The following is a 24,946-nucleotide window of genomic DNA, read 5'->3' as shown; positions in this document are numbered from 1 at the left end:
AATACTTAAAATTTAAAAATAAATTGATAAGAATATATCTGTAGATTTTTGTTTTTGAAATCATACACTTTTGCTTACTTTCTGCCATCTGTGCATTACACAATATTTGTTTTTAATTTTGTCAATTAGTGATAGAAAGTTTATGAAACTACATTGAAAAATCAGGGAGAGATCGTGCCCTAAAGGAGAAATAAGATATATGTGTGCGTATACACACACGTATGTAATATGTTAACTTATAAACTCACAACACATCACGATAATATTTATTTGGTATATGGAATTATCTACACCTGAGCTATAAACTAGTGCAATTATTTATAATTTTCTTAGTTGATAAGCTCCCTCAATTCAATGATAGTCTCAGGTAGTCACAGATTTGAGGATTAAATTGCATCGCTGTCAAGTCTTGGAGTGAAACAAGTAAGTATAGCCAGCTTACAAGTTTGACCTCTGCAATTACTGTTCATTTTCTAAGTTTCCTGGGTGTAAATGCATGTTAAATTGCCTTTTAGTGCTGGGAATGACTTTTACTTAGCCAAATTACTCTCTTTTGGTTCATCAGTTAAATATGTACTGTGTATAATTTAGTAGCAAGGAAGTTACTCATTCCGACTTAAAAGTGTCCATCCTGGACATTGTTTGTGGCCAGATTCAATATCTTACATTATTATAAAAAATGTGTTTGTGTTACTAAAGTAGGCTTTTATATGCTTATCCTTTTTAATGAATTATTCAGGTCATCAAATGTAATTTTCAACTTGCTTAACCTAATTTAAATCAGCATTTGTAGAATGTCACTTGGGTCAATACAAGCTCAGAAGGAAAAATTAAAAATCAATGAACATCATAGTGAACATTTTAATTTTCACTTTTTAACCTAATCCTTTTTCTGTATTTGGAGGACTGAATATTAAAGACCCATTTAAAAATATTTAGTTTTTCAGAAACGTCACTAATCTATACAACTATTTGCAATAACTACAGGGGACTGGTTGCACTATTTCCTGTGTCAACAGAAGATCTGACCTTGTTTTCCGATAGCTTAGAGATTAAGTGCAGCCCTAATAGAAGAACTGTACCTCATTTTCAAAGGAAGGTTTTCTGGAGGATAATGCTGAGTTTACAGATTCCTACTGTGGTTGAACCTAGTGTCTATTTAATCTTATACTCCAGATGGCCTTTTGTGGCCAAATGACTGCAAATTTAAAAATCAAGAAATTTTTAAATGGAAAGAGTTGGCCTTGGTAAGGAAGATTGGAGATAGAAGGTTATTCATTTTTTTTTTCTGTGAGTGAAGCAAAAGAATGCACTGCTATTATGAATGTTAGCAGATTTTAAGATCTTTATGGATAAACAGAAGGTATATATACATTTTAAATAAATAAAAATAATAAAAACATTCAATTTAATTTCTTTTCAGGAAGAATTTTCTAAAAAGAAAGCCTTATTTAATTCTACTCTGAAAGGCATTATTAGTAGATTGATTTGATGTAGCAAAGAATTTTTTACCATATATATGTATATTTCTTACCAAATACATTTCAAGTAAACTGGTAAACTGATTTTGTGAAATAGCATTTATTCTTCCCAGAAAGAAACTTGGTTGATTGAGAAGAAAAAAATAAACTGAGAATGCCTGTACTTTTGCTTTCTCTCTGTACCTTCTCTACCAAAAGCACCAGGGAAGATTTATCAGAAAAGAATGGCCTTCTTCAGGAGTCATCACCACAAATACAGCTGGGAATGAGACGTATCTCTTGATTTACTTGTTAACATGTGTTGCAAAATGGATAACCATATGTGTCTGATCTGCAGAGTAGAAAACATTATGGCTAGATCTTGGAGTTAAAGTTTTTTAAAATGTACGATGGCTGGGTATATTTTGCAACCAGCATATATCTACCTAAATATGTATACATTTGTATACCTATAAAATATAATCATGACTCCTTTAGATACAAATCTACATTTTTTGAAACAAATATTAAATCCTCAAATATGCCAGATGTGGAAAATAGAATAGCTCTAGAAAAGTTTGTCAATGCCTTCCATTACAATTACATATATTTGTCTTAATGTTTGTCCTGTCACTTCTCTGCTTAAAGTACTCCATAATTCTCCATTCCTCTCAGAGTAAATGTGAAAGTCTACAAAGGTCAATCTCATCTGAACTCATGGACCTCTCTGTCCTCACCTCCTACTAAACTATCCTTCTGGCCTCTTCAAGCAGAACCTTTGCATTTTGAACTTCCCTATACCTGATCATCTTTCCTCCAGATATCTATCTATAAAGTATATTCCTTCCTATCCTTCAGGATTTTGTTCAATATCAAATTCTCAAAGAGGCTTACTGCAACAAATTGAAAATTGTAACAGTTCCATACATACTTCCAATTCTCCTTACTCTGAACTACTCCTTCTATAGCATTTGAGTTCTGATATATGTAGTTTATTTATTTATTTATTTATTATGGCTGTTATTTGTTGCCAGTCTCCCTCTACTAGAAGATGAGCTCCATGAAGGCATGAATATATGTGTGTTTTTCTCATGAATACAGCCCCAACAGCTTGAATAGTGCCTGGCACATTACATACACTAAGTGTTGAATGATCTTTAATTTAGACCCAAAATGCTTGGTTCTAAGATACATAAGACATGCTTAATCTGAAAAAAATGCTTTTCTCAATTTATGAAACTATACATAAAATTTGTTCAAATGACTGAACCATTTGAACTGATTTGTTCAAATCACAGAGGAATTCAGACATATATTTTGGGGCTCTTATATATTATTAAGATGTCTAATGACTTTAGAAGAAATGATGCAATATGATTCTATAAGTACAAGCTTGTTTTCTCAGCAGAATAAACTGGTCTTCTGGAAAGGTAACAAAGACATTTCACTTATTTCAAAACATGTTACGATGATGCAGGTATGACAAGTTTAACACTTCCTTTGTTTAAGATAGCATTAAATAAAGGAAGTTTGTTTCCAATGTAAAAATTAGTGTAGTTAATTAAGAGAAAATGTCAATAGAACTTAACATTGTCATAGGATAATGGTTCCTGCTGCTAGCTATATGTCAAGAGAAAGATAAATAAGATGGAGTGATTTATTAAGCAGTGCCACACTGCAGGCAATGCATTTCTAGAGGATTATAGCACTCCTTGGGTGGTGATGTAAGGCAGAGGACTAAAAGCCAGTGGCCTTAACCCTTTAATCAGTACAACAATAGCACAGAAGCGTGGTACTTGTAGACAGTCCCTGCTGATATAGCAAAATGACTTTTATATTTAGAAGAGACTATAATGATATCAAAGAGGATCTAAGTTAGAAGAGAATGCCATCAACAATTCCTTATAGCTTTGTAGATAATTATGTGAAGAAGTCATACTATTTCAAAATTTAAAAGCCAACAAAGTTTGAATCAACTTTATATAAAATACAGACTTCTTAAAAATTACTTTAGGCAAAAATTGGTTGCTGATTTAGGAACTTGGTCATTGTTCTCAGCAAAATCGGTATTAAAACAATATTTGGAAAAAAATCTAAAGATAATTTTCCTTTTCAATAATTTTAATAGTATAAATTATTTTCAGATTGTTTATATTAAATAATGTCAAAGATGGTTTAAATCCAGAACCAACTTTTGCAATCTGGCATGGCATGTTCTTCACTTCAAACTGAACTCAGAATACTATCATGAACTTTGATTTTCTCAGATCAAAGAAACAAATTTCACTGGTTACTGAGAATTTGTTTTCAGATCTGGCATGGTATATTTTAGTGTTGCAATAACATAAAATAGTGGGAATAGATACTTAGCAAGATTCTTTATATCTTTCTTACATGTTAAATTGTATTTCATAGGTATTTACAATATGTATTACATTTAAGTTTACAATGAAACCAGAGTTCAGTAATTCTGTTAAGCTTAAAGGCTTTCTTTCAATCTATATTTAACATAGGTTATGTTTCTATATAATTGACAAGACTGCTTTCAGTTTCATTAACATATTAAACTATCAAATAGTTATTAACATATTTTAAAATTATAAAACATTTTAGTTTTTAGTATTGATACTGAGGTAGGAGGTGGGATTCAATTCCAGAGGCAGGGCTCAGACAGTGAACCAGATTGGGCACTGGCTAAAACAGGGCCAGGGCAGAAGCAGCTTGTAATCAGACATGCCCACCAGCCTGTCAAGTCAATTTACCACTGCCATGGCAACACTCGGGAGTTACTGCCCCTTTCCATGGTAATGACCCAATGATCCAAAAGTTACTACCCCTTTCCTAGAAATTTCTGCATAAACTGCCCCCTAATCTGCATGCAATTAAAAGTGGGTTATAAATATGACTGCAAAACTGCCCTGAGCTGCTACTCTTTGCCCATAGGGTAGCCCTGCTTTACAGGGGCAGTCATGGAGCTGTAACAACACTGCCTCTTCAATAAAGCTGTTTTCTTCTACCTCTGTCTTGCCCTTGAATTCTTTCCTGAGCAAAGCCAAGAACCCAGCAGGCTAAGCTCCACTTTGGGGCTTGCCTGCCCTGCATCAATACTATGAGAACATCAAAATAAAAAATGAAATTTCAGCAGCATCATCATCATTTTAGCTGGAAAAAGCCCATATGGTTTCAGACTGCCATCAGTGGCAGTTTGTGAACATTGCTTAGTTTAGAAATTAGCCTTCCTGTAATGTTTATACTTAATATTGTGCTATTTTAGTTGCAGATCTCAAGATATAATTCCCAAAACAAAACCCTAAGTATACTGTTTTTATAGGACATTAATCCCCCCAAAACCTAAGTCTTTATGAGCCCCAAAGAATTTACTATGTAAATTGCAAACATCTTGAATCACAACTTATAATTCCACTCAATTTGGGTTCATTAATTTGTTGTATTCCTGGCTATAGTCTATTATAAAAACATGTAGTAATGACATGCTTAAATAGGGAAAAATGTTTTTGTAGTTTTTCTTATTTACTTGAATGACATAAAGTTATTGTGAGTTTATTAGCATATGGCTTTTACTATAAACATTTTCATTAGCTAAACAAGTTTTCCTAATATATTTCCTTATGCTTGATTACACTATGCTTTTTTAAACTAATGCTTATTTTATGGAAGTTAATGATGAATATTGAAGGATTAAACAATATGGCTGATTCTATCTCTTGCCGTGGCCTTTGGAAACAGTGAGGAAATAATAACTATAATGTTCTGTGCCGATTTTGTGTCATGAATACAGTTCTAATAGTTTTATATCCATGAGTTCTTTTAATTTTCTCAAACACCTGATGAAGTCAGTAATTATTATCTGGTGAACTGAGTCACCTAGAGGTTAAAAAACTTGTCAAATGTCACATAGCTAGTAAGTGGTAAAAAACAGGAGTGTAAACTGAGCTGTCTCTTAAGGAAACACAAAGACATGAAAATAGTAGTTTAGTTAGATATTTATGTTACTGAATCTTACATTTTTATAGATAAAAGAAAATTTTAAATAATCTGACACTCTATTGAAGCAAAGATCAAGTGAGTTATTTGAACAATTTCTTTCTTCCTTTGTGACTAGGTAAAAAATTGGCTCATGGTCTGTGTTCCTCTCTTTCAGTATCACAACTTAGTATGTATTTGACCCAGTTGCAGTACGTTAATAGCAGGATATCTGTGAATTCCATGTTCGTGGTGTCTTGTGTTTCCTCAGCATGACAATTGTGATTCTATGATGGAGCTGCATGCTTCCTAGTTTGTGTCACTTGTGTATTCTAAGCTCCATGAAAACAGCCATCATGCTGTCTTATTCACCTCTGTGACTAGTTAAATAATTCTTGTTTCATATCCAAGTTGGTGTTTACTAGAGAATGAAGAATTTAAAATAGTAAAGGCAGAAGATATACTTTTAGGACATGCTAAAGTCCTAAACGGATATAAACACTAACTGCTAGAAAACAACTGAAGCAGATAGAATACACTGTGCAGCAATCCCAAATGGATTGTTAATTTGGAGTCTAAGATAAAGAGCTGTAAATATAAAGAGACTCTATAAATTTTGGGCACAGTCAAAATCAAAGAACAATTTTATGTGTCTACAGTACATTGGTGGGTCATGCATTTATCTTTTGTTAAATTTTGACACAAAAAAGAAAAAAATTGCCATAAAAATGTAGTTCACTAGTGACATTGATATATATAATGAGATACATAATGTGTATTTATACTTCTCTATTAAACATTGAATTTTTCTGCCTTATAAATGTGAAAAACAATCAAGTAAAGCTTGTACCACTTTCAAGGGTATTTAACAAAATGTCACAAGGACTTTATGAAAAACAATTTTTTAAAGTTGAAGATGGGTTTTTTAAATACAGAATTATGTCCATGATAATTGGGTTTTAAGGATGCATTCTAGAGCTAGGCTAAATGCTAACAGTCTTAATTTTCAAAACATGTTGACTTTGTTTTTGAAGGCTCTGGTCAGTTTCCCATGCTTTAAAAAATATAGCCATCATTATTAAACCTCTAATTACATATTCATAGACAAAGGGGGAAATGGATTCAGGTTTGGGCATGTCAAACAGAAATTGAATTTTCAAATTTATATTCTAAATAATTTAAATGATGTTCTCTACCACCACCTGCTTTCCCTTGAGCCCAATACTTTAACTTAGACCAATCCTAAATCAGCTTTAGGATAAATTTATGTTGAGGATGTTTGTTCCCATTTTTACTACTTAAGCTGAAAAAATTGTAATATGGTACTGTAAAAACACTGAGTTCTACTCAGATTTCAGACGATACGATTTTAAAGAATCTATAGCACCTGCTTGTTTTTGTTTTTGTTTTTGAGATGGAGTCTTGCTGTGTCGCCCAGGCTGGAGTGCAGTGGCACAATCTCGGCTCACTGCAAGCTCCGCCTCCCAGGTTCACGCCATTCTCCTGCCTCAGCCTCCCGAGTAGCTGAGACTACAGGTGCCCGCCACCACGCCTGGCTAATTTTTTGTATTTTTTAGTAGAGACAGGGTTTCACCGTGTTAGCCAGGATGTGATCCACCCACCTTGGCCTCCCAAAGTGCTGGGATTACAGGCGTGAGCCACCACGCCCAGCCAGCACCTGCTTGTTCTATCACTTAAATTTAGATTTAAAAATATTTTCTCAAAATCACCCTTCAATTTTTTAGTGTCTCTTAGGAAACAGATTCTTTCTTTTGTTAAATACTAAAATAGTAATTTTAATTATGGAACATATTCACAGGTAGTTCAAAGGAGTCAAAGAAGATGTTGATTGGGTGGAGGAGCCAAGATGGCCGAATAGGAACAGCTCCGGTCTACAGCTCCCAGCGTGAGCGACGCAGAAGACGGTGATTTCTGCATTTCCATCTGAGGTACCGGGTTCATCTCACTAGGGAGTGCCAGACAGTGGGCGCAGGCCAGTGGGTGCGTACACCGTGCCTGAGGAAGCAGGGCGAGGCATTGCCTCACCTGGGAAGCGCAAGGGGTCGGGGAGTTCCCTTTCCGAGTCAAAGAAAGGGGTGACGGACGCACCTGGAAAACTCGGGTCACTCCCACCCGAATATTGCGCGTTTCAGACCGGCTTAAAAAACGGCGCACCACGAGACTATATCCCACACCTGGCTCGGAGGGTCCTACGCCCTCGGAATCTCGCTGATTGCTAGCACAGCAGTCTGAGATCAAACTGCAAGGCGGCAGCGAGGCTGGGGGAGGGGCGCCCGCCATTGCCCAGGCTTGCTTGGGTAAACAAAGCAGCTGGGAAGCTCGAACTGGGTGGAGCCCACCACAGCTCAAGGAGGCCTGCCTGCCTCTGTAGGCTCCACCTCTGGGGGCAGGGCACAGACAAACAAAAAGACAGCAGTAACCTCTGCAGACTTAAATGTCCCTGTCTGACAGCTTTGAAGAGAGCAGTGGTTCTCCCAGCACACAGCTGGAGATCTGAGAACGGGCAGACTGCCTCCTCAAGTGGGTCCCTGACCCCTGACCCCCGAGCAGCCTAACTGGGAGGCACCCCCCAGCAGGGGCACACTGACACCTCACACGGCCGGGTATTCCAACAGACCTGCAGCTGAGGGTCCTGTCTGTTAGAAGGAAAACTAACAAACAGAAAGGACATCCACACCGAAAACCCATCTGTACATCACCATCATCAAAGACCAAAAGTAGATAAAACCACAAAGATGGGGAAAAAACAGAACAGAAAAACAGGAAACTCTAAAATGCAGAGCACCTCTCCTCCTCCAAAGGAACGCAGTTCCTCACCAGCAACGGAACAAAGCTGGATGGAGAATGATTTTGACGGGCTGAGAGAAGAAGGCTTCAGACGATCAAATTACTCTGAGCTACGGGAGGACATTCAAACCAAAGGCAAAGAAGTTGAAAACTTTGAAAAAAATTTAGAAGAATGTATAACTAGAATAACCAATACAGAGAAGTGCTTAAAGGAGCTGATGGAGCTGAAAACCAAGGCTCGAGAACTACGTGAAGAATGCAGAAGCCTCAGGAGCGTATGCGATCAACTGGAAGAAAGGGTATCAGCAATGGAAGATGAAATGAATGAAACGAAGCGAGAAGGGAAGTCTAGAGAAAAAAGAATAAAAAGAAATGAGCAAAGCCTCCAAGAAATATGGGACTATGTGAAAAGACCAAATCTACGTCTGATTGGTGTACCTGAAAGTGATGCGGAGAATGAAACCAAGTTGGAAAACACTCTGCAGGATATTATCCAGGAGAACTTCCCCAATCTAGCAAGGCAGGCCAACGTTCAGATTCAGGAAATACAGAGAACGCCACAAAGATACTCCTCGAGAAGAGCAACTCCAAGACACATAATTGTCAGATTCACCAAAGTTGAAATGAAGGAAAAAATGTTAAGGGCAGCCAGACAGAAAGGTCGGGTTACCCTCAAAGGGAAGCCCATCAGACTAACAGCGGATCTCTCGGCAGAAACCCTACAAGCCAGAAGAGAGTGGGGGCCAATATTCAACATTCTTAAAGAAAAGAATTTTCAACCCAGAATTTCATATCCAGCCAAACTAAGCTTCATAAGTGAAGGAGAAATAAAATACTTTACAGACAAGCAAATGCTGACCGATTTTGTCACCACCAGGCCTGCCCTAAAAGAGCTCCTGAAGGAAGCGCTAAACATGGAAAGGAACAACCGGTATCAGCCGCTGCAAAATCATGCCAAAATGTAAAGACCATCAAGACTAGGAAGAAACTGCATCAACTAACGAGCAAAATCACCAGCTAACATCATAATGACAGGATCAAATTCACACATAACAATATTAACTTTAAATGTAAATGGACTAAATTCTCCAATTAAAAGACACAGACTGGCAAGTTGGATAAAGAATCAAGACCCATCAGTGTGCTGTATTCAGGAAACCCATCTCACGTGCAGAGACACACATGGGCTCAAAATAAAAGGATGGAGGAAGATCTACCAAGCAAATGGAAAACAAAAAAAGGCAGGGGTTGCAATCCTAGTCTCTGATAAAACAGACTTTAAACCAACAAAGATCAAAAGAGACAAAGAAGGCCATTACAAAACGGTAAAGGGATCAATTCAACAAGAGGAGCTAACTATCCTAAATATTTATGCACCCAATACAGGAGCACCCAGATTCATAAAGCAAGTCCTGAGTGACCTACAAAGAGACTTAGACTCCCACACATTAATAATGGGAGACTTTAACACCCCACTGTCAACATTAGACAGATCAACGAGACAGAAAGTCAACAAGGATACCCAGGAATTGAACTCAGCTCTGCACCAAGCGGACCTAATAGACATCTACAGAACTCTCCACCCCAAATCAACAGAATATACATTTTTTTCAGCACCACACCACACCTATTCCAAAATTGACCACATAGTTGGAAGTAAAGCTCTCCTCAGCAAATGTAAAAGAACAGAAATTATAACAAACTATCTCTCAGACCACAGTGCAATCAAACTAGAACTCAGGATTAAGAATCTCACTCAAAGCCGCTCAACTACATGGAAACTGAACAACCTGCTCCTGAATGACTACTGGGTACATAACAAAATGAAGGCAGAAATAAAGATGTTCTTTGAAACCAACGAGAACAAAGACACAACATACCAGAATCTCTGGGACGCATTCAAAGCAGTGTGCAGAGGGAAATTTATAGCACTAAATGCCCACAAGAGAAAGCAGGAAAGATCCAAAATTGACACCCTAACATCACAATTAAAAGAACCAGAAAAGCAAGAGCGAACACATTCAAAAGCTAGCAGAAGGCAAGAAATAACTAAAATCAGAGCAGAACTGAAGGAAATAGAGACACAAAAAACCCTTCAAAAAATTAATGAATCCAGGAGCTGGTTTTTTGAAAGGATCAACAAAATTGATAGACCGCTAGCAAGACTAATAAAGAAAAAAAGAGAGAAGAATCAAATAGACGCAATAAAAAATGATAAAGGCGATATCACCACCGATCCCACAGAAATACAAACTACCATCAGAGAATACTACAAACACCTCTACGCAAATAAACTAGAAAATCTAGAAGAAATGGATACATTCCTCGACACATACATTCTCCCAAGACTAAACCAGGAAGAAGTTGAATCTCTGAATAGACCAATAACAGGAGCTGAAATTGTGGCAATAATCAATAGTTTACCAACAAAAAAGAGTCCAGGACCAGATGGATTCACAGCCGAATTCTACCAGAGGTACAAGGAGGAACTGGTACCATTCCTTCTGAAACTATTCCAATCAATAGAAAAAGAGGGAATCCTCCCTAACTCATTTTATGAGGCCAGCATCATTCTGATACCAAAGCCTGGCAGAGACACAACCAAAAAAGAGAATTTTAGACCAATATCCTTGATGAACATTGATGCAAAAATCCTCAATAAAATACTGGCAAACCGAATCCAGCAGCACATCAAAAAGCTTATCCACCATGATCAAGTGGGCTTCATCCCTGGGATGCAAGGCTGGTTCAACATACGCAAATCAATAAATGTAATCCAGCATATAAACAGAGCCAAAGACAAAAACCACATGATTATCTCAATAGATGCAGAAAAAGCCTTTGACAAAATTCAACAACCCTTCATGCTAAAAACTCTCAATAAATTAGGTATTGATGGGACATATTTCAAAATAATAAGAGCTATCTATGACAAACCCACAGCCAATATCATACTGAATGGGCAAAAACTGGAAGCATTCCCTTTGAAAACTGGCATGAGACAGGGATGCCCTCTCTCACCGCTCCTATTCAACATAGTGTTGGAAGTTCTGGCCAGGGCAATCAGGCAGGAGAAGGAAATAAAGGGTATTCAATTAGGAAAAGAGGAAGTCAAATTGTTCCTGTTTGCAGACGACATGATTGTTTATCTAGAAAACCCCATCGTCTCAGCCCAAAATCTCCTTAAGCTGATAAGCAACTTCAGCAAAGTCTCAGGATACAAAATCAATGTACAAAAATCACAAGCATTCTTATACACCAACAACAGACAAACAGAGAGCCAAATCATGAGTGAACTCCCATTCACAATTGCTTCAAAGAGAATAAAATACCTAGGAATCCAACTTACAAGGGATGTGAAGCACCTCTTCAAGGAGAACTACAAACCACTGCTCAAGGAAATAAAAGAGGATACAAACAAATGGAAGAACATTCCTTGCTCATGGGTAGGAAGAATCAATATCGTGAAAATGGCCATACTGCCCAAGGTAATTTACAGATTCAATGCCATCCCCATCAAGCTACCAATGACTTTCTTCACAGAATTGGAAAAAACTACTTTAAAGTTCATATGGAACCAAAAGAGAGCCCGCATCGCCAAGTCAATCCTAAGCCAAAAGAACAAAGCTGGAGGCATCACACTACCTGACTTCAAACTATACTACAAGGCTACAGTAACCAAAACAGCATGGTACTGGTACCAAAACAGAAATATAGATCAATGGAACAGAACAGAGCCCTCAGAAATAACGCCGCTTACCTACAACTATCTGATCTTTGACAAACCTGAGAAAAACAAGCAATGGGGAAAGGATTCCCTATTTAATAAATGGTGCTGGGAAAACTGGCTAGCCATATGTAGAAAGCTGAAACTGGATCCCTTCCTTACACCTTATACAAAAATCAATTCAAGATGGATTAAAGATTTAAACGTTAGACCTAAAACCATAAAAACCCTAGAAGAAAACCTAGGCATTACCATTCAGGACATAGGCGTGGGCAAGGACTTCATGTCCAAAACACCAAAAGCAATGGCAACAAAAGCCAAAATTGACAAATGGGATCTAATTAAACGAAAGAGCTTCTGCACAGCAAAAGAAACTACCATCAGAGTGAATAGGCAACCTACAACATGGGAGAAAATTTTCGCAACCTACTCATCTGACAAAGGGCTAATATCCAGAATCTACAGTGAACTCAAACAAATTTACAAGAAAAAAACAAACAACCCCATCAAAAAGTGGGCGAAGGACATGAACAGGCACTTCTCAAAAGAAGACATTTATGCAGCCAAAAAACACATGAAAAAATGCTCACCATCACTGGCCATCAGAGAAATGCAAATCAAAACCACTATGAGATATCATCTCACACCAGTTAGAATGGCAATCATTCAAAAGTCAGGAAACAACAGGTGCTGGAGAGGATGTGGAGAAATAGGAACACTTTTACACTGTTGGTGGGACTGTCAACTAGTTCAACCATTGTGGAAGTCAGTGTGGCGATTCCTCAGGGATCTAGAACTAGAAATACCATTTGACCCAGCCATCCCATTACTGGGTATATACCCAAATGACTATAAATCATGCTGCTATAAAGACACATGCACACGTATGTTTATTGCGGCATTATTCACAATAGCAAAGACTTGGAACCAACCCAAATGTCCAACAATGATAGACTGGATTAAGAAAATGTGGCACATATACACCATGGAATACTATGCAGCCATAAAAAATGATGAGTTCATATCCTTTGTAGGGACATGGATGAAATTGGAAACCATCATTCTCAGTAAACTATCGCAAGAACAAAAAACCAAACACCGCATATTCTCACTCATAGGTGGGAATTGAACAATGAGATCACATGGACACAGGAAGGGGAATATCATACTCTGGGGACTGTGGTGGGGAGGGGGGAGGGGGGAGGGATAGCATTGGAAGATATACCTAATGCTGGATGACGAGTTGGTGGGTGCAGCGCACCAGCATGGCACATGTATACATATGTAACTAACCTGCACAATGTGCACATGTACCCTAAAACTTAAAGTATAATAATAAAAAAAAAAGAAGATGTTGATTGTACTAGTTCTTGTTTTATAAGTAGAAATATGATTTCTGCCTCATGTTCTTTGATTTCTTTTAACTCTTCAAAAGCCCAGTTGAGCATGAGAAAGAATTTTCTGACTCACGTCATGAGGAGTCGGTATCAAGCTAAATAATTTTCAGGGCCATATAGTATGCATATAGTTCATAGCATAATTGCTTAGGAGTTCATCACAGTTCATTAGGAATGTAAACCAATGCATTCACAGCTTAAAATCATGGCACTGTTTTCTAGTACACAAATTACTCTTCACTATTGGTAGAATTTGAACATTCACTTTCAGCATGAAAGTTCAACTTTTTTTTTTATTATTTGTGAAGAATTGTGCGATAAAAAGAAAGAAAATGGGCACCTCGTCATGTTTTAAATCAGCATGGGGCAATTCTCAAGTGGATGTGACAGCACTCAGAATGCATTTTGGTCCCTTTGTTAAGGACTGCCAATCATAATTAACAACAACAGAGATGTTGTTTGAGCCTAAATAAAAATTATGGAGAGCTGTTTTAATTTAATACCTGTAAGAACACAATGTAGAAAAAAACCTGTCTTTGTAGTCGAGTTAACCTGTCATGGGGAATTACTCTCATTTTTCCTCTGTTCACTAGGGTCAGTAAACAACAGAGCTAGTCAATGTCATTTTTATTATATTCAAATTGAATGTGAAATATTAGATAACAATATAAAGAAATGGCTTTAGCTACTGCATTCCAAGGCTTGAATCCTTTGAGAGTTTGTAAATAGGACATTGGTAAGTTTCATATATTTGATATCTACACTATTAAAATTGATGTCTTTTTGAGTTATCCTTCTGTGCAAAGTTTTAAAGAGATGGTCTCCCATCAACAATCTCTTCTGTTGCCTAATTCAATAGAAAAGAATGTCTGACTCTTCTTTTTGTGGATATGAGAAAGTTGGATTCTGTATAATACTGTGATCCATCTGACAGTAGGAAGAACTCTTTATTTTCTTCCAAAAATTGTCTTGGGATTTCAAAATCAGTGGGTTGTCTCTTATGTTAACTCTTGTGCAACAGCATCAAATTATTTTCAGTATTTCTAACACTCCTAAAGGCTCCCTTTCTATTCATCACTAGCATCTGTGGAGCTATTTGATCTTTAAGAAAACTACCAAAGGAATTTTCCTTCTTTATTCTTTTCAATAATTCTGGCTGCTCCTCTCATCAGAAATGGTTTATTTTGATCTCAATTTGGTTAAGATCCATCGGCGTGATGTTGAACACTCCTGCAAGAACTGTTTTTCTTATTTAGCATCATACTCAAAGCACATAGGCCAGGCATGGCACATAGTATACTCGTGAAATATTTATTAAACCCTAGTTAAGAGTTATTCCTTATTTTCCTTTTGCTACTCATGTTCCTGGCACATTGTTGGTGCTTAATAAATGCTTGCTGCTAAATAAACATATATGTGGTTGCTTCAAATATTTTACATGACTATAAATATTTCTATTTCCCATAATCAGACACAAACATCTGAAGATAATTCTAAAATTTCCCTTTGCATGTAAACAGAAAGCAAATTACATACAACTACATTTGCAAAGTCATTGAAGTCCTCTGGAGACCAGATGATAGAGTCACTGCCAATAAACTAAACATAAGAGACTTCTAAAAATCAAATCCAGTTTCACTTAAGAATATTAATTGAAAGGAGATGTATGTAGACATGGAGATAACGGAGGACATAAAATGACAACAAAACTTGTATAAAATTGGTCTCTCATTCGTGCATTTTACAACCTAATTCACAAGCTCTTAATGTTCCAGCCAAACAGATGTACTGAGTTTATCTCTATAATGGACCATACTGCTTTTGCACAGTTGGATTCCCTGAGCTATTTTTCCAGAATGCTTTGAAGTTACAGATTTTTTAAAATGTCAGGATTAGTAAACAACTCACATATATTTAACATTTTTCTGCTTTTAGCTGTCCGTGAACTCTTTTTTTAGAAATCTGTCTGATAACACATGAAATGCCTCTTTATCCCTATTCAATCTGGTATAGTGGCTCAATGAAGACTGCAATTCTGAAATAACAGCTGTACTTCCTCTTAAAAGACTGTATTTTTATTGGAAATATCACCAGTTCCAAGTCAATTGCCTATACATGGACACTGTCATTGATTTATTCTCTTTTTCATACGGTTTATAAGCCTTTTCTTCATTTATTTTTAATCAGAGCATAAAGATGCTCTCAGTATCTTTTAATGAATTCACCTTTTCATTGTTAGCAAGTGGAAGAATAGCAGCTTTTCAAAGATGAAGTAGCTAATCATATGCGATTCAGCATTATCTGTCATTATAAATTTGTATAAATGTACAATCAACCTACAGGCTGTGCAACTCATTTAAGGGAGCAGTGGGATAGAAAGGTATTTAACATATTTATAACTTTTGTTATCTGTTGCATGTTTATAGAACTAGAAAAGCATGCTAACCATATGGGTAATTCTATTTATCTTTTTTTCCTGGGTGTGCTCCAAAACTTATTGAAATTTGGTCACTTGGAGGAAGAATTCAGAAAGCCAATTCATAAGTATGTCAACATCTTCACAAATGAGGCTTCAACCAAGAGGATGCCTTACTTATAAACTCCTCTTAGTTTCTTACAACAACTCAGTGGGGACATTACAGATAAATTTCTTTTTGGTTTAGTGAGTTTTAAGTCATTTGTGGATAATTTTAGTGTTTTATTTGAGACTATAATTTAATAAACAAAATATTGCAGCTAACCTCCATGCTTTATTTAGTTAAGTATTTAGCATCCATTCATTAAATTTATCAATATGAATTTATTAAATGCCTAACATGTACAAGGCACTTAACTATAAGCAAAGAGACTACACAGATTAAATAGTACACTATCTTATATTCAAAGGACTCAGGTGGAGACATGTTTAAAAAAAGGAATTACACTATGGTTGGTAAGTACTATGACAAATACATGTTGAGGAGTATAGAAGATGGTTCTCAATCCCAGGAAAGACTTCTTGAAAGTAGAGAAATAAAAGCAAAAAAATTAGAGGATGAATAGGAACTTGCTGTATAAAGACAGAGAGTGGGAGTAGAGTCTAATCAGGTTGGTAACAAAGGCACTCAAGGAATTGGAAAGAGCAGATACAAAGGTGAAGAGTTAGGAAAGAGTCTTGTCTTATGGTCAAACCGTAAGTTTGGAGTAACTGGGCAATTAAATGTGAGGCACGAATGGTAAGAGATGAGAACTGAGCATTGGACAGGAGCCAGGTGATGGAATATTGTTTATGCTCTGAAGAACTCAGACTTCTAAACTGTGGGCATTGGGAAGCCAAGAAAATAACTGAAGAATGGGAATTATGTGTTTATCTTTCCATGGCATGGATAACTTGGGTATATATGCAAGTATGTGAATCGTATATTTGCAGGAGACAACACTGGAAGAAGAAAGACTTATGAGACTCCTATAGTTCAGGTGAAAAATGAGGTAGCCTCAATCTAGGTGACAATCTAGGCTAATCTTTCTAGATAAGAAGAGATTTCCACTTCTAGAAATATTTAGTAGGTAAAATTGACAGGACTTGATTATGGTTGGATATACAAGATGAGAAAGAGGAAGAAATGAAAACTATTTTCAGAGTTTCTAACATGAGTCTGAATGATTGGTGTTGGATCAGCTGGAATAGAGAATGTGAGAGGCTAAGAAGGTTCAAATTCTAAAATGAATTCCATTTTTGGCATGTTCAAATTTATGGTGCCTCTGGTATAGTCAGAGAGTTGCCTAGGTAACAGTTGAATATACAAATCTGAAGTTCAAGAATAGATGATGTAGATCTGGGAGTCATCAGCATATTGGCAGTTGTTGAAATCATGCACTGAAAAATTGAATAAATTGGAAGAAGTAAGATGAAAACAGAGGTTAATTATATCTAGGTATGTCACCTCCTATTTCTGGTCAATGCTCATATCTATCAACATCCTTGTCATCCTTCCTTATTTATTCACAACTTTGACACATGGCTCAATTTCTTTTTCTCCAGTCTAATCCAAGCCATCATTACAGCTGGCTCACGTAACCCTTTCATCTCTCAGTTCCTTGATCAGCTTTGAAGTCCTTCACCAAATCTTAACATCTGGAATTTGTATCCACATACCTACAACATGTTCTCCTCTATTACATTTCAAAAAAAATTAGGCTTAGATGTCCTATTTTATAAATACAGGCTCCAAACTCATTTATAATTATGTTTTCACTCTTTTTCTGTAATCTTATTGAGACCTCTACTACTCTCTCCTAACTACTCTATCTTTTTTTTTTTTTTTTTTTTTTTTTTGAGATGGAGTTTCACTCTTGTCATCCCAGCTGGAGTGCAATGGCACAATCTCGGCTCACTGCAACCTCCCCCTCCTGGGTTCAAGCAATTCTCCAGCCTCAGCCTCCTGAGTAGCTGGGATTACAGGCGCCCACCACTATGCCTGGCATTTTTTTGTATTTTTAGCAGAGATGGTGTTTCACCATGTTGGCCGGGCTGGTCTCGAACTCCTGACCTCAGGTGATCCGCCTGCCTCGGCCTCCCAAAGTGATGGCATGTGCCACCACGCCAGGCCTACTCTATCAATTTCTACTCTTACTCTTCTTTACATTCGCATTCTTGGTCCTTCTCTTTCTAGTTCTCCATGTACCCCATGATCTACTATTTCAATCATTATCTACATCAAAATGATCTACAATCATTTGTCTTGTTATCCCTTTTTTACATATGTCAATTATCTGCCGCTGAGTCTAATTCATTGTTTTATTTATTTAGTAAACACTTATGTGACACTTATATAAGTTATATCTAAGAACTTCACAATTTTAACCATTCTTTAATAAATTCTCATAAAAACCCATGAGGTGAGTACATCCAGGATGTTCTCTGCAAGAGGAATTCACACCATCACACAAGTTTATGACTCCCAACCTGGAACATAAAATTCTTCTTTAATTGGGATGCTCTCTGTGGAGAAAGCAACTACCATGCTGTGAGAAAGTCAAACTATCCCATGCAAAGTGACCTCATGGAGAGGCCCAAATGGAGAAAAAGCTGAGGCCACTAGCCCACAGACTGCATCAACTACCAGACATGTGAGTGAAATGAACAAGCCTTTGGATGATTTTAGCCTCTGGCCTCTGAATTGTCTAGCTGAAACCTCAGACATCATAGGGCAAAGACAAGCCTTTTTTGCTTCAATAATAAATGTATTGTTAAATCCAACAAAAACCTTTCAAGCCTTAATTTCATTTGATTCTTTGAAAGGTTTAACACAGTCAACCAAATGTATACTACTAGCTGCTCTGATTTTCACTTGTGCATTTATAGTCACTCCTTATCAGGCACCACTGAGTGCTCCTCTATCCATTCCTTTCCTTAGAGCTCTGTCCTAGGCTTTGTATGGGCCAGTGGTCCTCAATCAGGAGTTTGCAATTAAGAGCAACTACTCTGTGTGATCTCATTAACTCCCATGTCTTCAAAATTTCCTACATTCCAATATCTCCTAAATATATATTAAGTCCAGATGCCTCTTCTGTGCATCTGACAAATATATCAAACCACTAAGCACACATTAGTAATACTCTTTTGGATGTTTCACGGATAGCTCAAACTCAATGTGCAGCAGAATGAATGTATCATCTCTCCTGTCATATCTGTTTTTTCTGTTTTATTTTTTCAGTAAATGAGATCCACATCCAATATACATAATTTTCTATTCAAAAACCTAGGATAAAACTTTATCTCCTTTTTTCTTCAGTACTGACCCCCACACCACACTATAGGTAATCAAAGCCTGTTGATTCCATTTCATCAATACTCTCCTCTTGACTCCCAAAGCTACCTTACCTTTGAGCAAGCCACATCAACTCTTTGCTCAGTTATTGTAATAGTCTTCTAATTTGTCTCACTTTTCACATTGCCTTTTTTCAATCTATTCTCCACATTATAACCAGAATGTTTCTAGAGTAAAATTTGAATCTGTATTTTCCCATTTACTATCTTTAAATATCTGATCATTTCAAGGATCAGTTCAAACTCCTTATAATAACAAATGTAGCTTCAGCCTCATCTTTACTAGATCCTCTCTGCTTGGACTATCTTAATTTCTCTCTCACTTCTTGGTCTGAAATTCCGTCCTAACCATTTATGTCTCCTTTTCTCCATTCAACTTCCTCAAGAAGCACTTTCCATAGTTAACTCTGTCTCTCTGTATAAAGTGTTACTTTAAAAAGCCTTCTCTGTGACATTAACATATATTAAGCACTTCTACACCTATGATCTCCTAACAGTCTATGCTTATCCTACCACAGAATTTTCTACCCACAATTGTAATCCTGTGTTTACATGTTTGTGTCTCATTAGACTTCTGTTGTGGCGCAATGATGGCAAAGACCCTCTTGCTCACCATCATACACTCAGTGCTTCGCAAAGTTCTACTTAGATAGTGTGGATTAAATATTTACTGAGTTAATTATTAATGAATGAACTAAAAGTGTCTGTGAAAAATATACAGTAACAGGTAAGCTTAGAGCCCTGGATATGGAAAGGTGGAGGGAAAAGCATGCTTACAAAAGGTTTAAGGGCTAGATTAGAAGTTAGCAAGTCAGATGAAGGTTCTAGACTAATCTTTGATTAAATTAGAATAGAAAAATGAAGTTAAGTGGAAGGTCCAACAGAAAATAGGAATGAAAAGAAAGATGTTATTGAGAGTTGTAAATATTAGCACAAAAGTATAATGTCTCCATTGTAGCAAACATCCTCCTCTTCAATATATGTGTAGAGCTTGCAAGAGACTATCAATTTTCTTACTATTTCATTCTCTATGAGGCAATAGTCTCAAGTAAGGAATGCAATAAATATTATTCTATTTTGAAACAGTGAGAGCCAAATAATTAATCGGACAAGTTTAAAGAGTTGGGCAGATTGGATATTAAATAACAGAGCAATGACATTCTTTAGAAAATAGTGAAATTGTAAGTTAAATCACCAGTAAAGATTACATATCAAAGTAAAAGATAAAACACAAAATTTCTCATCAGTCTCAAATTACCCAAAGTCTTTTCAATGTCAATATTTTTAATGCATGAAATAATGTCTCTGAACAAAGAACAAGTCCTAACATTTCTTACATATGTAAATAATTAAATAGTACCTTCTCTGTTAATAAGTAATTTCATCCTTGTAAGGCTATTTCTCAGAAAGTCAGAGTTTGGAGAGGAAAATCTGATTTTGATGTTTTCTGTGAGCTTTACCTTTGACATTCACATTTGCCTTTGTTGATGAAATTAAACTTACATCAAAAGACAATGAACCATTATTGCTGGAAACTTGGTGTGTCTGAGATCCACTAGGAGGAAGTAGCAAATGTTCTTTTCTGAGCATTTCTGTGAGTACCCTTTAGAACACTTATTGATGTCAGATACAGAACCTTATTAACTGAATACATGGCTTTGGAAACATCACATTCTATTTTTTTAAATACTAGAATGTACTTTTGCTCCTTACCTTGTTGTACAAAAGATCCATACACAAACCACATGGAGTTGTAGAGAGTAGTAGACGTCATTGATCCCATTTGTAATCGTGGGGGATTAAGCCAGTTCAAGAGGTAGACCAGTAGACCCACCAGAAGGACTGTGCCAGCAATGCAAGCCCATAGAGAGAGATCAAATGGTGCAAGACAGGCAAACATATCCACTGTCTTTTCAGCCCTTCGAAGTAGTACCCCCACTGAGTAGTCCATGTAACGTGTTGTAAAGTCCACCACATTTTCACGATCTGGAGTGATGGTTAAAGCAGAAATCCCTATGTCGGCTCTCTGAGAAATTGAAAGAGAAAGGAATACATTAACAGTGTGAAAAACAATTTCATTTGTGCCACTTCAGCTTGCCTCGAGGAAAAAAAAATAGATGCCTCAGGCAATATAAATCTTTTTATATAAACTGAAACACTGCAAAGACTTCTTACAGAAGAGCTATGTGTGAATTTTGCATTTCTTACTGAAAATCTTGCCCCACCAGAGTCAGACAAATTACCTTGTTCATATTATCAGCACATTGTAAAATCAGTGAAGAATATTTCAGACACAGATAACACAGGGAGAAAATTGTCTTTTTTCGTGGGTCATTTTATCAAAGCAATCATTAACAGTAAAGGAAAAGCTTATAATGGAGAATCCTTTCTAGGAACATGTTCCCAAGATATTCAATATGTTCTTAACATGTAAATTACTAGGTGGGCTATTTAGAAACTTCAACATGGCATTTTACCATTGGTTTATATTTCTCTTCATAGAAATTTATATTATTGGGCTCTAAACAGATTTGTTAGAGTTTTTATAGCACTAAGGTGTCATATGCCAAAGGTCACTACTATGATTGTATTGTATAAACTTCAGAAATATTTTAATGAAAAATTAATGATTAAGGAAAGAGAATTCTTCTTGGAGTAACAATCCCTTTCTAATGTGTCTTCTTAGATTCTCAGTGATAGCACTCTTAACTACAGCATTTACTATTTATTTAAAACGTAACAGAATCTCAGTAAAGCAGAGGGTAGATGACTTCACATTTAAACTGCATAATATGATAATACATATTTAAATATCTAAAAGATGTGTCTTTTTTGAAATAATGATCTTCAGCTGTGATTAAAGCTGCAGGATGACCCTTCCAGACAAACACAAACACTAGTAAATTATTTTTTGAACATTTTCTCATATTTTCCTTTTAATTGTTTCAGGAAAGAAGATAAAACTTGTGTTTATAGCTTTTGGAAACAAAAACAAAGAAAGATATGAAAAGTAACATCCCTAGTAGAATGCTAAACCAACTTGGATGAATCTAGTCTCAAACTAATAATGCTTTTAAAAATATTCTAGCTAAAGTTAAGCAGTGTGGGTATGTGTTTGTATGTCTGTGTGTACCGAGTTCATATATATTTGTTGCTAGGCCCTGTGCTAAGTTTTTAAGTATTTTTTTTTACTTAGTCCTTACAATGAACTATGAATTATGTGTTTTCCTCTCCATTTCATAAGTGGAGAAACTAAACCTTAGAAGTTTAAGTAACTTGTTCAGATCTCAGTTAGTAAGTACAGAAGTCAGATATTAAAGCTATGTTTTACTTATTCCGAAGGCTGTGCTCATAATCATTTTACCATATTGCAGCTATCATTCATTTTCCAAATGAACCATATAGTAGGCACTCAGGGTAATTGGTTCTAGGAAATTTTTTATATTAAAACAGTGTGAAATTTTGCTGTTTAAACTGTACTATTTACATTATAACAAGACCATATTAGTATATGTACCATGGATCTACAATTATTAACTGAATGGTATTAAACTTAATAACACTATATGAAAATGAACTTGCAGAAAAATATTGCTTTCAAACTCATATATGCATTTAATTTTTATAGCAAGATATTGGGAATTGGGTCTTTTCAGATGGAAAATCTAACCTGGATGTTTAACTCCCTTGTCCTGTATTTTCTGAGCTTTAGTTTAATCTATTTGTGAAATGAATGTAACTGTTCAGTTTCATTATTGTGAGCTGACTCATTTATCTTGATTTTAATGATGAATAAATAACTCTCTAAGATTCAATTAGGTGCTCAGAAGATGCATTTACTTTTTCAGGCCATTAAAGTACTATGGATCAGTAATTTACTAATTGATCACTAGTGACCCAAAGCATTTAATGACTCATCCAAAGTCAGAAAATTCCACCTGAGGAGAAATTTACTGACAACATGTTGATAATATTTATAAAATGTTCATAAATATTTTTCTAATAAATAATTATATGTTTTACTTTTAAATGATTATAAATTGGAATGGTTACTGATTTTAATAATGGATACTTTTAAATATCACGAAGTGAATTTTTAAAATAGAATAAAAATATCTAAAGTTTTTTATTTAGGAAAAGGGAGCTGATTATTTGTATGTGCTACACTATTTATTAAATTTAACAATTACTTGTCATATATCTATAAACAAATTCCTAAATTCTGGTCTATTTTCAACACTTGGCTATTCTATTTTCAAGGAGAAATTTCTAGCCTCCCTCTGGGAGGCATATCAGAATCATATAATGAACTTTCTCTAACAAATACGCTCTCTCTCTCTCTCTCTCTCTTTCCCATCTCTGAGTTTTGTATAGTCTTCCTAAAGAGGTGCTTCACTCCATCCTTCAGAATCAATGATACAGCAGAACACTGTAATGGATAATGAGTATGTGGTAGTCCTTTCTTATATTAGAGGTGCTGCACTGAAGCAAAATTTAAAAAAAGGCCAAGCAAGGACAGAAAACCAAACACCGCATGTTCTCACTCATAGGTGGGAATTGAACAATGAGAACACATGGACACAGGAAGGCGAACATCACACACCGGGGCCTGTTGTGGGGTGGGGGGAGGGGGAGGGATAGCATTTGGAGATATATCTAATGTTAAATGACGAGTTACTGGGTGCAGCACACCAACTTGGCACATGTATACATATGTAACTAACCTGCACATTGTGCACATGTACCCTAAAACTTAAAGTATAATAAAAAAAAAAGGCCAAGGACCACTAATTCAGAAAGACAGTTCTAAAACTTCCTAAATATCAATAAACAACATAACCAGAAATAACCAAAGAGAATTATTTATTCTTACCCTTCTTAGGTTTTTATGTATTTGGTCAACTCACTTGTCCACTTTTTACAACGACTTGTCACATCTTTAATCCTACTGTTATTATATAGAGAACATAGAAGATGGGAGATTAAAAATCATACTTATTTCTGTGTTTCAACCTATAGCCCATACCCAGTCTACTCTATTTATCTGCTTCCACAATACAGGAGCTGTCCCCTTTCCTAAGGCTAACCTTCCATCATTAAATGTATCAATCTCTCTCTATTTCAGATACTTAAGTTCCTGTCTCATGCATTCAACATCATCCTATTAACTAGATTTCCCATTAAAAGATTATTTGTTTCTTGTTAAAATGAAATCAAAGAGATTGAGCCCTTCCCTCTACTCTCTGGTTACTCCACATTACCACATTTTCTCTCCATTTTTATATATCCCAGTCACTCTGAGAAAACTCTTTTTTCCCCATATTGTTGGATACCCTATTCCTCATGGAAAAAGTACTTCTTAATTATTGTATTGTTGAACGTAGTGGATATACTTCAAAGCTCATCTGATCAGGTCTCTTGACATTTAGCATTGATGATTTCTCCCTCCATCACAAACACAACTTTCCCTTGAATTTCATGACATAACATACACCTCTTTCTCAGTTCCTTTTTCAAGCTCATGTTAGCAGTTCTCTGGACTTGGGCCTACATCCTTTTCTCATTTGAGCTCTTCTGCCTAGGCAATTCCGTCTGTGTTCATTACTGCTATTGTCCCCATCTACACACAATTTACAAATGTATTATTTCCAGATGTGTATCTGAGCTCTGGGGTCCAGACTGATTTATTCAACTACATAATTGACATTTCTACTAAATGACTTAAAAATACCTCAAATTTAACATTTAACATGGCCAATAT

General features: G+C 36.1%; 1 protein-coding gene across 3 annotated transcripts in view; it reads right to left on the bottom strand.

Moving 5' to 3' along the window:
• The window catches only part of GRID2 (glutamate ionotropic receptor delta type subunit 2), a 1,611,884-nt gene that overhangs the window by 293,353 nt on the left and 1,293,585 nt on the right, over positions 1 to 24,946 (bottom strand). For all 3 annotated transcript variants that reach the window (XM_054682694.2, XM_054682695.2, NM_001164703.1), the window contains 1 exon segment: positions 20,899 to 21,211. In XM_054682694.2, coding sequence (XP_054538669.1) covers positions 20,899 to 21,211 — 313 coding nt within the window.

The sequence above is a fragment of the Pan troglodytes genome, chromosome 3 (assembly GCF_028858775.2).
Source record: "Pan troglodytes isolate AG18354 chromosome 3, NHGRI_mPanTro3-v2.0_pri, whole genome shotgun sequence".
In the NCBI taxonomy this organism is placed as follows: domain Eukaryota; kingdom Metazoa; phylum Chordata; class Mammalia; order Primates; family Hominidae; genus Pan; species Pan troglodytes.
The sequence above is the reverse complement of the archived record's forward strand: the minus strand, read 5'-3'. Positions and strand labels throughout refer to the sequence as shown.